We start from the raw sequence: 17,309 nt of genomic DNA, 5'->3' as shown, positions 1-17,309 counted from the left end.
TCTGTCATTAAGACTCGAGTCCAAGGGCTTCAGGTTAGTTACCACATCAGCCTTCGCTCCACCTCTCGTACCCTGTAAAGAAAGACCAGATGGGTGTCATCACCAACCTGCCCCGCTTACCCTTAATAACCCGGTGCCATTCCCTCCAGATCATTTTACAGACGAGTACCTCTGTTCAGGGTCACACAGCTAGTCAATATCTGAGGCTGGACCGGAGTCTTCCTGATTCCAAGCTCAGCATTCTATCCACTGTGCCACCTAGCTGCGTCCCTACAATCTGGCTCAGGGAGTGGAAGGGGAGATCATAGTAGAGAAAGTGGAGCAGAGTCTTGCTCTCCCTTGTTACTCCATAACACCAAAATGCCAGAGAGTAGGACCATTTTGGATTCCTAAGAACATAGTAATAGCTCCTATTCCTACAGCACTTTGAAGCATGCGAACTGCTTTCCATGCATTATCATATTTGATGCACACAGTAACCAAGGGAGGTAGGAGCTACCACTAGTTCCATTTTGTAGGTGAGGAATCTGAAGGTCAGGTTGGCTAAATGACTTACCCAGGGTCACACACCTAGAGAATGGCCAAAGCAGGATTTGAAGCCAGGACTTTCTAAATCCAAGTCCAGGATTCTACGGGCCATGCCACATTGCCAATCAAAGATGACAGTGAAGAGACATACTTAGTCCTTAGACACCTTGGATCTAATCTAAAGAGAGATACATGTGGGCAATTCGTGAAGGTTTTATTGCCTAAAAAGGATTAATCTGAATGATCCAGAAACTTGAATAAAATCAGATATGCATTGAAACATTATTTCCTTTGGTTCAAATTCTAGGAATAAACCCAAATGAATAATAATTTGCTTAGCTCAAAACCCAACCCAAATAATCTCTTTTTTTCAAACAGAACAACAAAATAAAACAAAGGATTTTTCCCCCCAGAAAAACATCTGGAGGAAAGGCAGGAAATTCTATTTTCTGAAGCTACTGAGCTGAAACAGAACTCAAGCATCAAAATAGCCTCTCATCCAAGCCTGACTTGAACCAGCATTTCACTCTGGCGAGTCCTTGGCATGCCACCCCCCCCCACCCCTGCCTTTAGAGATTGAAAAAGGATTCTGTTGAGATCCAAAATCTGTATCTTTCCTTTTAAGAGTCAGAAGTTGAGTCAGCAGTGTGAGATTCAAAAAAATCAAATCAAATCAAATGGGACTGAATGTATTAAAAGAGCAAAGACCCTTTCTGCCTTGGGTCCCGCCTTTGGATGAGAGCTCCCTGGGGCAGGACAGATATGAACAAAGGGAATAGTACCCAGGATGACTCTACCATTTGCAATTCTCACAGGCCAACCAAGGATAGAATGCACCAAGGAACATGGCTAGAATAGAATAGAATCAGGTAAGAACAGTGTTTCTCCATGGATCTGCCTCTGCTGAGGACCTTCAGGAGTGTCTTCTGATAGGGATGCCCTCTGGTTTTCCATTTCTGTAGGAATAGCCAGGCTGGAAAGCCCAGAGATAGCCCCTGGGAAGAGAACCTGGTCAAACAGGCAATGGAAAAGATGGCTTGGAGCCAGTTAGGGTGAAATTGCCCTGGGCTGGGCAAAACTATGAAACCTTCTGGTCTGACAAGCAGTGGTTTCATAAGAGTGGAGCTATTGGCCTATAATGTTTACTGAGGTATAAACTGAGCAGCCTCCACCCTATATTATCTGACAGGTAGTGTCAGTCCCAAGAGCAAAGTGGAGATGATCCAGGAAATTCCCCATCTGCAAGCTGACTTAGGGTCAGAGAACACATAGACGTGACTGTGCCACCTCTCCAGTCTCTTTCTGACCCCTCCCTGGAAGGGGCTGAATGGGAGGCCTTTATGAAGGGTATAAAGGACACGGTAGCGGATGCTCCCCTTATCACCAGCTCCATCTTCGTTGTCCTGGGAGGACGTGGGCATCGTGCTACATGTGAGTGTCTGATCCTCAGCCTCCTTCCATATCGGTCCAGGGAAAATGCTGATGGACTGAGGGGTTGTATAAAGGAGGTTTATCCTCTATTCTCTGATCTAACAGAGGAATAGATCATCCTTAGCCATATTGGGGAAAGGACAGGAACACAGAGCAAAACTTGTTGAAAAGCAAAGAATTGTTCTACTTAGGGTCTTGCCTTTGGAAAGGATAAAACATCCCCGAAGAGCACGACAAGTCTGTTTGGTCTGTGAGTATCATTTGACAGACTCTGCTTTGCAGAGATTTAACAGTCTGGGTTCTCCTTGCACAGGGCAGGAGCTGGGCTGCAGGATTTGGGGGACAAAAGGATGGGGCTTCCATTTCTGGGTCAGACCATTTGAGCAGAGCAAATTCTAATATTGGAATCCCACCAAGAGGACCAGTCTTGAATGGGGGAGTCAAGGAGAGATAAGGGTATGAATAGGGTTTCTGTTTTGCTTGGGAAAGCTTTCAAATCAAATCAACAAATATTTATTAAGCAATTGTTCTGTCCATGACTTAATATTATTGCACTGCTTCTGAGTGAACGGTTACTTTTCCAGAGGACTCTGTACTTTGTTTCTTCTTTTTTTTAGAGCAGGACACAATAGAGTAGATGGTTTGGGATGGGTAGAATAGATCAGGATGGCTAGGACTAGGCAGAATGGAACAAAATAGAAGTCACGGTGCTGGGGGTAGAAGGGACCCTAAAGATCATCCAAGCTCCTTAGTTTAAAAATGACGAAACTGAAGCTGAGAGGCTAATGACTTGACCAGAGTCATACTGCTAGCCTAGGAGAAATAGGACTTGAACACCGGCCTCCTGACTCCTAGCCCAAAGTTCTTTCCACTCCTCCATATTGCCCAAAGGGTTAGGAAAGTTCTGCTTTTCATCACCATGCATGCACACAAACACACTTCTTCTGTGTATACATGCATGTATTATGGGGTAATTGGCCATTGCTGTAGGTGCTCTCTCTCTCTCTCACTGTAGGGGGAGCATGCAAGGTTCAGATAGGGGTTACTATGGGAAAAAGAGATGACAAAATCCCAATCGATGGCTTGGAAGCCAGGACTCGTAGAAGGAGGTGGGGGGATTGGGGCTGTGTTAATGAAGTATGGATTGACTAGGCTGGAAGCTGATTAGCTTTGGCATTGGGCTTTTCCACAGCAGTAGCAGCAATAGCAAAGGAGAATCAATACTAATCCCTTGATCCCATTAGGGGCTTTTGCAGTGGTTTCTCTGGCTCTCAGGAACTGAGAAGACAGCCTTCCTGCCCTCCACTCCACTTTCTAGGTCTCTCCTTCATCTCCCCACTTATGGAGTCCCAATTCTCTGGCAATTCCTCCCCACTGGCTGCAGGCCAGTTTCTGTGCAAAGGGTCGGAGGGTAGAGGGGACATTTCAGAACTCTCTGGCTTCCCCCACATCCCCACTGGCCCTATCTCTGTTCTGCCTTTTCTCATCCCTGGGCTCTTGCCTAGAGGAGGGCTTGGTTTCTGTTCTGTAGAACTCCAGATAGTCAAAGGCTATGCCAGCCCCTCACATCCATGGCCCCTGTGGATCTCTCCTGCCCGGTGTTTTAGAGCTGTTTCCTCCTTTTCCTATAAGCCTCATTACTGGAAGGAGAAAAGAAGAAAATAGATACGTAGGGTGATGTAGTAGGGAAAGAACAGCCTGGAAGCCAGGAGGACCAGGTTCAGGTTTGGATCCATCCTACTCGTGTGTACCTGAACAAATCATTTACCTTCTCACTGCTCTAGAGAACTAAAACTCTATATTACAGACCAGGTATTATTGGCTTACATTGGTAGAAGTAGTTTCCTCACCCAGGAATTTCCAGGGCCAACAGTATAATGGATCACAGCTCCAGCACCCGTATCTGCAGGGAGACAAGGAGGTTAGAGGCAAAAGAGAGGTGGCCAGGGAGGGCCCAGCAGCCAGCAGCATCCTGCCATTATTTTATTGAGCTTGTGGCAGCAATGCATTTCTGTCGCTCTCCATCACAGAAGTCCCAGCTCTTAATTTCCCACTTCGAGGGCTGAGGAAGTGAATCATGATTTCTCTGGCACACTGAGGATTCAGATGAAATCTTTGCACGCACCCAGTTTAGAGTTAAGCTAAGACTACCCAGCACATGCACACAGATGATTGTCTATACCAGTCACACTTTCAGCACCGCCATGTCTTCCTGCCTCTCCGCTGAGCCTGCCCTTCTCCTCAAGCCTGGCTCCTGGCTGGAGACATAGATGTGTCGCTGCTGCCATCTTATGCCACCTCGACAACATTGCACACAAAGATCCCCTCATTCCTCCCAGAATGGATGGAGCCTGCCCAAGACCCAATCCACCTGCCCAAGACCCAATCCACCTGCCCAAGACCCAATCCACCTGCCCAAGACCCAATCTGCCTGCCCAAACCCCAGTCCACCTGCCCAAACCCCAATCCACCTGCCCAAACCCCAATCCACCTGCCCAAGACCCAATCCACCTGCACAAGACCCAATCCACCTGCCCAAGACCCAATCTGCCTGCCCAAAACCCAATCCAGCTGCCCAAACTCCAATCCACCTGCCCAAACCCCAATCCACCTGCCCAAGCCCCAATCTGTCTGCCCAAGCCCCAATACACCTGCCCAAGCCCCAATACACCCAGTCTACACCCTAGTCTACCTCCTCTGCCACATTGAGAAGACAAAGGCTGCTTCACAACACTTCCACTAAACAAGCACTTCCTGCCTTTGGAGAATAGGAAGCTCTTGTGGATTCGACTTGCCTTCACTCAGGACACTGGGCGGGCACCGGGAATACACAGATAAACAAAACTGTCCAGTCTTCAAGGTGCATACCTTCCAATCAGTGATAGGGCATGTGCTCATTTAAAGGATGCAAGTTAGGATGGGTTGAGAGAAGCTGAAAGATCCAGGGTTGTCTAACTAAATTAGAGGAGGAAGAGACCACTGTTAGCCTGGGAGACAGAGAAGATGCATCCGTCTCACACAAAAGGGAGCCAGTAGACATTTCTGAGTTAGACAGGGAGTAAAATAATCAGACCAGTGAATTAGGAAGAGTGTTTGGTAACTGTATGAAGATTGGAATGGAGAGGAGAGAAATTAGAAGTGGGAGATCAGTTGGGAGGTGATGAGAATTGTATAAAGAAAATGAGAACCCTTGGGGAATAAACTCCAGGATGGTCATGGGCAAAGCTCAGCTCTTTGAGACTATTTCCCATGTTGAGATTGCACTAGAAGGTCCCTAAGTTCACTTCCAGCTCTCAGACCCTCCAAATAAAGGGGATAAACCACAGGCATCCATATTCATCTCAAATATGGCAAAGAGATGGTTTAACACATCTAATTTTAATTTTCCAAACTGTTTCATATCCTCTCCAACCTCCCGATGGCCATTCTTTGTGACTCTCAATGAGCCCCCGAGGTTTAAGATAAAACTGCTTTTTGAAGACGACAAGAATGTTGGAACTAAAAGAGACCTTAGAGGTCATCTACTCCAATTTCCCTATTTTACATGTAAGTAACTTGAGGCCCAGGGAAGGTAAATAATATACCCAAGGTTACCTGGAACTTAGGATTCTTGACTTCCAATGTAACAGTTCTTTCCATTAAGGCACACTGATTCCTTCTATCTTCTGTTCCATTGCTCCATTGGTGTCATAAATTTGGCAATATCCAAAACCTTCAATTTCATGACACATTTTAAAATGGGAGGCAGTCTTTTGTAGAGGTCCAGCCTTGGATTAAGAAAGTCCTGAGTTCAACTCCTCCCTCTGTGACCCTAGGCAAATCACTTAACCTCTATATGCCTTATCTTCTCAAACTCTTGGCATTATTTGACACTGTTGACTATGGCCATCTTTATTCTTTCTCTCCTCTTGGATATATACATACATATATATATATATATATATATATATATATATATATAATAGTATACTTTCCTGTTCTCCTCCTATCTCTTGAGTCATTCTTCTCTGTCTCCTTTACTAATTCCTTGTCCTCCTCTTGACTTCTTAAGATGGATGCTCTCCAAGGATCTGTCCTTGGCCTTCTGCTTTTTTATACTTCACTTCTTTGTAGTAATAGTCAGTCATCACCATAGCTTCAGCTATCACTGCTAGATGAATCTCCATTCCTGGCCCCTCTCCCAAGAGCCAGAGCATTTCCAACTGTCTACTGTAAATCTTTACATAGATGTCCCAGTGGCACCTCATTCTCAAATGCCCACAACAGAAATTTTTATATCCACATAGAGGGGCTTGAGCAGAAAATGAGGATTTCAAAATAAAAATAGGAGAGGGAAATGGTCCATATATATCACAAAAGAAGATATACAGAGACAAGCAGGTAAAAAAAAGACGAAATCTAAAGAGTAGAAAAATTCATAAGAGATATGTCTAAGAAGAACAGGATTAATACTCATAGCTGCAGCTAATTATACAAACTATGCAGAATAAGGATAAAAAGCTAAATGAGCTAGAAATCTTAATGCAAGGAGGTAAATATGAGTCATAGAGATATTATTAAGATGTGACAAGACAGGGCTCATGATTGGAATGAGACAATGGAAAAAGATGTTTATTTAAAAGGAACAAATTAAACAAAAAGGATGCTAGAGCATCACTGTATATCATTTCGTTGACCTCCTGTGTGGCATTCCACAAACATGAGGGCAGGGAGCATTTGAATGAGGATCACTGAGGAGAAACACAAAATCACTATCATTGCTAAAAACCATCCAACCAGAACTACACAGAAGGTCAGAAAATTCTTGATTTTCCTTCATTCTTCAAAAGATGGAATAAGCCTCAAGGGGAAATGCTATTCTGAACCTGATTCTGATTGCCCAAGTGGAAATGATGTGAATCTTGAGAGGAAATAATCCGGCCATCTTATAGTTAGTAATAGATGAGGCAGAGAAAGATGGCCATAGCCCAAGAATCATTCCAGGTCAAGGAAGATCAGATTTCAAAGGGTTCAGAGAAAAGATAGGCAGGATCCTCTGATCTCCAGAAAAAGGCTGCCCAAGAGGAAGAGGAAGCTTTCAAGGACTAAATTCCAACACAAATGTACAATTCTAACAAGTAGGAAAAAATTAAGGTAGGGAGGAGAGACCCAAGTCTCATCCTTTATAATACACAGATGCATAGAATATATATATATATATATATATATATATATATTTATAATACACAGAGTTCAGGTTACTTACTTGGTCAGTTATTGGAGCCTGCCCTCATACTAGCAATTCTGATTTCCCAGAGAAGGAATACTAGTACATGGCTAACCTCAAACTCTCTCAGGGTGCTGGGGGGAGCATTCCTTCTCCTCATCACTATAGCTGTTGATCCCATACCAGTGCACTTCCATATATACAAAACAAGCCAAGAAAAACTTGAATCTTCACCAACTTCTCTTCCAAATGCCTATCTACAGGCACTATAATATAATCTGCTGCCCCCACATAATAAGTATTTAATGATTACTGAATGAATGACGCACAGTGCCTTCTAAGCTCACCTTCCTTGCCCCAGCTTAGCTCTTTCTGGACATCCCAGTGGCCACTAGATCCTTCCTCATTTTGCCCATTCTTTTGCCTCTGGAAGACTTGGAGGCTTCTTCTAAGCTACCCTTAGCATCCTTAATAGAGGAATGACCCAAATGCTAAGGGAGAAGATAAGAGACTGAAGATGGCCTTCAATGCTTTTCATGATAAGAATTTTAAATGCTTTCAACTAAGGACTGAGAAAGAAACCTCTTCATGTATCATAAAAGTTTCTTGTTTCCAGGTTTACCATCTGTTCCTCCACTGCATCTTTGGGATGAGCCACAATCCTCAGGAAGAGAATCCTGAGCCCACAAGGTAGAAAGATGACCTGAACTAAGAGACACTCATCTAGGAAAGATCACTCATCTCCCCATGACCCCCACCAAATGAGGCCAGGTCACAGGAACTCTCCCTTTTCATCTTGACTTCCCAATTTCCCTGGCTTCCCTCAAATCCCAACTAAAATCCCACCTTCTCTGAGAAGCCTTTCCCAGCCCTCCTTAGTGCCAGTGCCTTCTCTCGGCCGCTTATCTTCCATTTATCTTGTATGTAGCCATTTGCCTGGCATCTCCCTCAATCAATTGTAAGCTCCTTGAGAATAGGGACTTGTTACCTTTCTTGGCATAGCCAGTGCTTGGCACATAGTAGGCACTTTAAATAACTGCTTGCTTGTCTGATTGATGAACCCAAGTCTTAGGTCAGATTGGGTTGCGCCATTCTTTACCTAAACCCTCTGACCTGTCCTGGGCTTTCATAGCGTCCCACCATCTGAGGAGGGCCATTAAGGGCTCTGATATTTGTCTCAGAAAGTGGTTTGCCAGACCCCCGCTCCATGCTGGCCCTGGCTGCCTGACAGGCAAGGTAGTTCTTTCGTTTCAGCTTAATAACAGCCTGGTAATTAGCTCCACGATTTTGCTACTACACTTATAATAGCCTCCATTAAAGTTATGGGGTTTTCGAGCAGTAATGGCTTCCAGAGTAATTAATACACAACTGGGTTTATTGCTAAGTTTATTTTTAGAACTATTCTCTCCCTCCACTTCCTTTTATAAGTTGCTTTGGCCAAAAAGAACAGATTGGATGTGAATCATCTCTCCGTGACCTCGTTGTACCCCCTGCTTCTTCTCACCCCCTCCTTGTGCCTGCTGGCCTTTTAATACTTGTGCTTCCTCTCCTCTGCCTCCCCAGTCTACATCTGGAAACAGCCAGGTCTTGGATTTCTTCTGATTTTTGAGGATGGATCATGGGTTCTCAGACCTAAAGTCAGAAGTCACCCAATCCAACAACCTCATTTCTCAGTGAAGGAAATGGGGACCAGAAAAGTGATGTGATTTATCCAAGGTCACACAGGTGGCAAGGGGCAGAGAAAGGATTTTTTTTTTTAATTTTTTTAAAAATATTTTATTTGATCATTTCCAAGCATTATTCGTTAAAGACATAGATCATTTTCTTTTCCTCCCCCCCACCCCCCATAGCCGACGCGTAAGTCCACTGGGCATTAGATGTTTTCTTGATTTGAACCCATTGCTTTGTTGATAGTATTTGCATTAGAGTGTTCATTTAAAGTCTATCCTCTGTCATGTCCCCTCAACCTCTGTATTCAGGCAGTTGCTTTTTCTCGGTGTTTCCACTCCCATAGTTTATCCTTTGCTTATGAATGGTGTTTTTTTTTCTCCTGGATCCCTGAAAGTTGTTCAGGGACATTACACCGCCCCTAATGGAGAAGTCCATTACGTTCGATTATACCACAGTGTATTAGTCTCTGTGTACAATGTTCTCCTGGTTCTGCTCCTCTCGCTCTGCATCACTTCCTGGAGGTTGTTCCAGTCTCCATGGAACTTCTCCACTTTATTATTCCTTTGAGCACAATAGTATTCCATCACCAACATATACCACAGTTTGTTCAGCCATTCCCCAATTGATGGGCATCCCCTCGTTTTCCAGTTTTGGGCCACCACAAAGAGCGCAGCTATGAATATTTTTGTACAAGTCTTTGTGTCCATTACAGAGAAAGGATTTAAATCCAACTACTCTGATTTCAAATCCAGTACTCTTTCCACTCAATCAGATTTTCTTTTTTTAATTTTAAAATTTATGTTTGTTGTATCCCAGGGATCTCCCTCCTTCCCCTCTCCACACTAGAGAAGGCACCATGTAACCCCAAAAATGTATAGATAAAACTATTTCTTGCTTGTCTCTTTTCCAGTTCCTTTTCTGAAGGTGGCCATACACAAGTCATTCTTCAAACAATATTTCTGTTGCTGTATAGAATGTTCTCTTGGTTCTGTTCATTTCATTCTTTGTCATTTTAACGTAGGTCTTCCCATGTTGGTTTGTTTGCTTTTTAATTAATCTGTTTGTCATTCCTTTTGGCACAGTAGTGTTCCATCACAGTCATATGCCACAACTTGTTTAGCATTCCCCAATTGATGGGAATCCCCTCAATTTCCATTTCTTTTAAAGGGCTGCCAGGTGAGGTGCAGAAATCAATAGCCCTCTGGGCTCTTACAAACACATCCTTAATCTTTGAACCTCCAGCCACTGATATAATACCTAGAAGCTCCTGAAGATTTGGTGTGTAGATAGGACTGGTGGAATGGTGTGGGGCTTAGGGTTAGACCCTAGGATTCTAAGGGCTCAGGCCAAAGGTGCTTCTTCCCTAAAAAATAATAATAATTAAATATATAATGAATAAACAAACTGTGGAGGGTGTAGGTCCCATCTCCAGGTCACTGAAAAATGTTTGTTGCTGGCTATTGGTACTAGAAGAGACACAGTGCTGGTCATTCATATGGCCCTATGTTTTCTGCTGCCCATAACTGACAAAACTTTGAAAGTACAGTCCAGAAGCCAATAGCTCTTTTGTCTACCTCTCCCCTCTTGTTCTAGTCTCTCCCCTTTTCCACCCTTCCTCCCTAGGGCTGCTAGCCATTACTAAGTTCACCCACTCAATCAACTAGTATTTATTAAGTAACTTCCTGTGTGCCAGGCACCCAAAATACAATTATACGCTCAGTTCTCCAAATTTTAATGAAATTCAATCCTTTCCTAAGCTAAGTTGGAGCCAGGGTGGAGAAAAGTCAGTGCAAAGTATGGCTAGGGGTTGGCATTAATATTGCTTGAGATGGCAATGAATGGGGAAAACAAAGGAGAAGGGCTGAGATGGGAATGATCATTCTTGAAATTAAGATTTAAAACTGCCATGAGATCAGAAATTGAGAACTTGCCCCAGTCCTCCCTGATTCAGGGAAGAAGGGAAGAAGGGAAGGAGGGAGGGAAGGAGGGAGGGAGAGAGGAAGGAAGGAAGGAAGGAAGGAAGGAAGGAAGGAAGGAAGGAAGGAAGGAAGGAAGGAAGGAAGGAAGGAAGGAAGGAAGGAAGGAAGGAAGGAAGGAAAGAAGGAAGGAAGGAAGGAAGGAAGGAAGGAAAGAAGGAAGGAAGGAAGGAAGGAAGGAAGGAAGGAGAGACTCCTTCTATTCAGTGAAGATCAGTAATTTCCTGGAAATTTTTAGTTTTAAAGGGTTGTTTGGGGCACTAAACAATTAAGTGAGTGACTTTAGCATTTATGAAGTACCTACTATATACTGGCCATCATGCTAAGTACGAGGGATACAAAGAAAGCTTAAGATAAATCACTGCTGTCGAGGAGCTCATAGTCTAATGGATTCATGCATGATCACACATTTAATGTGTCTGAAGTAAGATTTGAACTCAGCTTCCTGGGTCTCTGGCTAGCCTTCTATTGACTCTAACATGATGTCCCTTAGCACTTTGTATTTACTTAGATGTTTATATTTTGTGGAGCCAGCTAGGTGGAGCTCTGGAGTCAGGAAGTCTCCTCTTCCTCAGTTCAAATCTGGTCTCAGACACTTACTAGCTGGGTGATCCTGAAAGTCATTTAACCCAGATTTCCTTAGTTTCTTCATCTGGAAAATGAGCTGGAGAAGGCAAACCACTCCAGTATCTTTACCAAGAAAACCCCAGATGGGATAATAAAGAGTCAGATGTCACTAAAACAACTGAAGAACAACAACAACAATTATATGTTGTATGCCCTAATAGAATGTAAGGTCCCTGAGGCCAGGAACTGTCTCTTCCTTGTCTTTGTAACCCCAGTATCTAATACAGTATCTTATATACTTGGGGATCACTAGACCTGTGATTTCATTAGGGGTACTAAAGAACTGCCCATTGAGGAAATTCCATCTAATAATGATCAGCAGCTATCCTGCAACTTCTGGTTTTAGAGAGTTATCTGATGTTAAAGGATTTTTGTTCAAGAGCTAGGATAGATCAAATTTGATATATTATATATACAAATATATATGTATATGTATATATATATATGAGTCTTCCTGACCCTAAGAGCTTTGGGAATACCCCTGACTTGATGTTGCTCTGATCTCTAGGAATATTTTTCTGCTGTTTATGCTTAATAAGGAAGTAAAATTGTATAACCTATCTATTATGCCAAACCACCTCTGCCATATATATATATATATGTAATATCTATCTATCTATCTATATATATATATATATATATATATTTAGAGAGAGAGAGAGAGAGAGAGAGAGAGAGAGAGAGAGAGAGAGAGAGAGACATTGAGTCAATAGTTGATCAATTGAAATGGGAGTGGAGGTAGGTAGGGGACACCATTGCTATCTTCCATAATTAGAACTATAATGTGGACCAGAGTTTGGATTTGTTATTATATTATTATGTCAGCCTGAGGAGGCTGAACAAGGAACAGTGGGTAAAGTTGCCACAACCAAAAAGCTTCATCTAAGAGGAAGGGGAAAAAACCCTCCTCATTATTAGAGCTTCTCAAAAATATAATACACTGTCTCAGGAGGATTCCCCCTCACTCAGGGTCTTCAAGCAGAAACCAGATAGCCATTGGCCAAGGATCTGGTAGAGAAGCTTCTCATTCAGATACAGGTTAGGGAACATGACCTCAACAGTCCCTTATTCTCAGGCCTCTGAGATTCTGTGCAGAAGGGTTTTTTTCTGTCCCTCTCCTTGAAAGGTGGGGCATCCATCCTACCTCTCCTGCCCATAAAAGCCAAAGGGGAAAGGTAAGTTTCTTTAGCATTACAGACATCCCAATGAATGATTCTCAATCATTCTGCACCTTCTTGATACATCCTGTCATCTAGATTGCAAATCTCTCACGGTGAGGGACTGTGTCTTATGCCTATTTTTATTCCCAGCCCCTCCCAAGGTCTTGTACCCCCTAAATCAGATTTGTTTTTCAGCTACTATTTCTTTGATCCTTCTCTGAAACCAATCATCTCTCCTTCCTCAGCACTCCCACAGTACTTATTTGCCCATTTCCTAGGCATCTATTTTCTCATTTGTTTTATGGTTATTTGAATTTGTGTCTTACCTTCCCTATTTGAATGTAAGCTCCTTGAAAGTAAGAACTAAACATCCTCAATCCCTATGGCCTGGACAATATTTGTGGCTTATCAAATATTGAATTAAATTGATCTGAATGAGGATGATCACAAAGGGAAGGGAATTCCAGATGTTTCTTCAAAGACTCATCCACACTGCTCCCCCTCCACTGAACCCCTGTTTTTGGTCCCTAGTTTTTAGGGTCTCCTGTCTCTTTTCTGGCAAGAAGACTCCTGGTGTCCTGGTCTGGTATAGACCTTTGCTCAGGACAACAGGGGATATTTGGACATTAGTATTGAAGATACCAGAGAGCCTGCCCTGACGATCTTTTCCAAGCCTGCGACATTCTCCCACAAGAGCTCTTCCTGGAAATGAGGCTTCTCAGACACTGCAATGTCTTAAATCTACAATGAAAGACTCTTTGGTCTGATGTTAGCTTGGTCTAGTTGCTGTGTATCCTAAAAAAGTCTCCGCTCCTTTCTGGGCCTCGACTTCTCCACAGCTCTCTGGCTATCGCCCTTTGCTTTGTATTGCAGGCCTCCATCCCCCTGAGGCCCTGAGCTCATCCCCTGGACAGCTGCCCTATCCCTGGACTCCAGCTTGACCAGACTTCCTAAACCTGCTTCTGCAATGGGTGGGTTGTAAGTGCTGGTAAGACCTGTAAACCGACATTTCCCCTTCTCTGTCTCTCTCTGTCCTGGGGCTCCTTGGCCCATTCATATTCTCTTCTTCCTTCTCTGCTTTCTGCTGCTACTACTTCCTCCCTCCTGGACTTGCCACCACCCAGGTAATGAGGAGCTGTGGGTCCAGTCAGCCTTGGAGATGCCGAAGAGACGGGACATCCTTGCCATCGTGCTCATTGTGCTGCCCTGGACCCTGCTCATCACCGTATGGCATCAGAGCACCATTGCACCATTGCTCACCATGCACAAGGGTGAGTGAAGCTATTCCACCCATATATGTGTTTTATATATTTATATATACATATATATTACATATGTCTGCATATATGTGTATATAGACGTATTTATGTATATGTATGCCACCCTTTAGTCATGCAACCTTTTCAACTCCAATAACATGCCCCTCTCCTAGATGTCGCTACCCTTCATGGCCTTCCTCTTCCATCCTTCCCTCATTCCCAATTGCAACCCTTCATTCTGGCCCACTCCAATTCACCAATTCAGGTAGCCAAACGCCATGCAGTTGCACCAGCCCTCAGGGCCATCACTGCCGCCTTGAAGGGCCTTCTCTTCACTTTTAAATTTAATTTAAAATTGTAATTAAAATTTTTAATTTAAAAAACACTTATTAAATGGCTGTGCCAAAAATGAAGTGCTCTGCATAGCTGGGAAGGATGCATCACTGGACCTCAGGCTTCACTCCCCCGAGTCAGCATCAGCTGACATCAGGGTATCTATTCTTCCTTGGGATTCCTCTAGGGCCCCCATGCCTCCAGCCCTAGGGGTTTTCTCCTTCACTAATTTCTAAACCTCCATGGTCTCTAACCTCTGGCTCAAGGTATCAAGCCCCTCTACCCTCCTCTACTCCTTAGGCTGTTAAATTTCCTGCCTTTAGTCTTGCTCAACACCTAATGGCCATGCAACCATTCTCCCATTACTGCTGCCATACTAGTGCTAGCTCTTTCTTTGCCATACCACATCCTACAGTTTACCAAAAGGCTTGAAGCAGCATGGTGTCATAGAATCCTGGGTTTGGAGTCAAACTGATGAAAATCCCAGCTTTGCCACTATCTGTGTGACTTTTGGAAAGATCAGTTAGTTCTTCTGGACCTCAGCTTCCTTATCTGTAAAATGAGGGAAATGGACCTCATGATCTCTAATTTCAACAACGTAAGAAACTCCCAAGGTATGAACTCCCTCCAGTAATGCTAACCACTACCAGTGTGTGACTTAGTAGGTAATCCTAGGGGGTTGTCTGAGACATACAGAGGTTAAGTGACTCGTCCATAGTTCTCCAGTAAATAAGCATCAGAGGCAGGTTTGGACCCAGGTCTTCTTGCTTTAAAGTTCAGTGCTCTACTGTCTATGGAACTCTGCATTGACTATCTTGGTGTCAAAAAAAAAGAAATTGATTTATGAGGGAAAATAAAATAATTCACCAGAGAAAGGTCATTAGAAGCACATGCTGGGGTAGCTGTGGATAGAGTACCAGTCCCAGGAGGACCTGGGTGCAAATCTGGCCTCTGATACTTCCTAGCTATGGGCAATTCACTTAACCCCAGTTGCCTAGCCCTTACCACCCTTTTGTCTTAGAATTGATGTTAAGACAGAAGTTAAGGGTTTCTTTAAGTACACGCTAAAGATCCACAGCCCAAGTGAATACGGTCAGGAAAAGACTAAACCACTCTGTCCAGCTCCCCATGATTGCTGTAGGTTTGGGATCCACATCAAGGGTTCATCTCCCTTCTTACCCCAAAAGGGAATGGAATGCCCCCAGAATAATATTACTGACTAGGGATCCATCCAGACGAGCACTCTGAATTGCCTAGATTCATCAGTTTTCAATCCCAAACTCACCTCAACCAGTTAAGAAACCTTCATATTGTTGACAGCTTTCAGAGGTTCACAAAAGCATTTAGCTCATTAGATATCTTTCACTTCCTTCAACCAAAGGAAGAAGGAAATAGAGAATATTACAAGTTACCCAAGAGTTTCACATTACCCTAAGAACAGAATAATTCCATCTGAGACCCCTTTCACCTTCAAAATTTGCACAGGATAATCCCTTCATTCCATTGGCACTAGGCTAAGGAGCTTGGGCTACAAAAGAGAGAAAGACACAGTCCCTGTCCTGAAGGAACTTACCATTCTAGTTGGGGATATAAGATGCACTCCAGCAAAGGGTAGAACAGAGCTACTAAGAGAAGAATGAAATAAGGAAGTTGGGTAAAATGGACTAGTTGGCTGGGGAAGATGATGAGTTCTATTGAACCCCAAGCTAAGTACTGAGATACTGAATTCATCACCCCCAGGGATGAGGGATATTTTTAATGCTTTTTATTTTTTCCATTGAGCATTCCAAAGGAGTCTTTCCACATGTGTTTGTAACTCTTTTCCTCTTCCCTCCCATATATATGTACATACAAAATCCTGGAGTCTCAGAGACCTCCTTAGAGTTGGAGGAGAGCCCAGAATAATATTACTGATTAGGGATTCTCCACTTGTTCATTACTGGCCAGTCATTTTACATCATGCCTAAATCTTCATGACCTCATCTGAGATTTTCTTGATAAAGATCCTGGAATGGTTTGCCATTTCCTTCTCCATCTCATTTAGAGACAAGGAAACTGAGGCAAACAAGGTTAAGTGACTTCCCCAGGGTCCCAGAGCTAGTAAAAGTCTAAAAATCCACATTTGAACTCAGGGCTTCCTGACTCCAGGTCTCCACTCTATCCACTAATTCCCCACAATTCTGCCAACAAAAAGTCATCCAGCCTCTGCCTGAAAACCTCCACAGATAAGGAACTCAACTACTTTCCCTGAGATTGCCCCTTCCACTTTTCCATAGTTCTAACTGTTGGGAAGCTTTCCTTATTTTGAGCCCAAACCCTTTTCCCTATAAAATCTACCCATGGCTCCTAATTGCACCTTCTCACAAATTGAAGAACAAGGAGACACCTTCCACTTGATTACTCTTCAAATGTTTCAATGGCTCTGAGGTTCTGAGATTCTGAGGCTCTGAGGCTCAATCTTCTCTGTTCTAGGATAAACACACCCAAATCATCCACCCTAAGTGGAAGGTGTCCATTTCCCTCATAATGTGGCTACTCTTTTCATGCTCCATTTAATCGAAAACATAATGCCCAGTATGATACGCAATGCCAGATGCAGAATAACCAGGGCAGAATATTATTGCCTCCTTTGTTCGGGGCACTACACTTACATTAGTACAGTAGTTTAAGATTGAATTAGTTTCGGGGCTACCACATCAGTCTGCTGACTCATACCAGTAATCCAATAAAAGCCCTCTGCTTCTCACATGAAATGCTTTCAAGTCATGCCCTCCCCCATGTCCTGTATTTGGGAAGGAGGCTTTTGAACCCAAATGAAACCTATGCTTTTATCTATAAAATTGTTTATCTTTAGCTTCTGCCTACCATCGTAACCCATGGACATGTTCAGATTCCTGTTCTACTACCCAATGTATCAGCTAGGACAGAAGATGTCTCATTTTTGAATGTATAACCCCAGATTCTAACAGTCTGGAATGTATCAGATACATGGTTTCTGGTACAGGGTTTTATACATGCTTGTGGATTGATTTCTTAGTGGATGACCCTCACATCTGAGATGTATTCTCTCAATACTTTCATCTTCGTCCTTGATAAAAATGTTGAACAGAGAGAGCAT

At 43.3% G+C, this 17,309-nt stretch overlaps 1 protein-coding gene across 6 annotated transcripts in view; it reads left to right on the top strand.

The window, feature by feature from the left end:
- Nucleotides 1-17,309, top strand: part of B3GAT1 (beta-1,3-glucuronyltransferase 1) — a 55,903-nt gene that overhangs the window by 30,397 nt on the left and 8,197 nt on the right. For 2 of the 6 annotated variants that reach the window (XM_007495173.3, XM_007495172.3), the window contains exons 2-3: nt 13,473-13,570; nt 13,724-13,870. In XM_007495173.3, the coding sequence (XP_007495235.1) occupies nt 13,567-13,570; nt 13,724-13,870 (151 nt within the window). In that variant the 5' untranslated portion in view covers nt 13,473-13,566. Of the gene's footprint in view, nt 1-13,472; nt 13,588-13,723; nt 13,871-17,309 lie in introns of all 6 variants that reach the window. The other 4 variants (XM_056794656.1, XM_016421838.2, XM_001366059.4 and 1 more) reach the window with 2 other exon arrangements.

Source organism: Monodelphis domestica, chromosome 4, assembly GCF_027887165.1.
Source record: "Monodelphis domestica isolate mMonDom1 chromosome 4, mMonDom1.pri, whole genome shotgun sequence".
Lineage (NCBI taxonomy): Eukaryota > Metazoa > Chordata > Mammalia > Didelphimorphia > Didelphidae > Monodelphis > Monodelphis domestica.
This window is presented reverse-complemented; position numbering and strand designations above follow the sequence as displayed.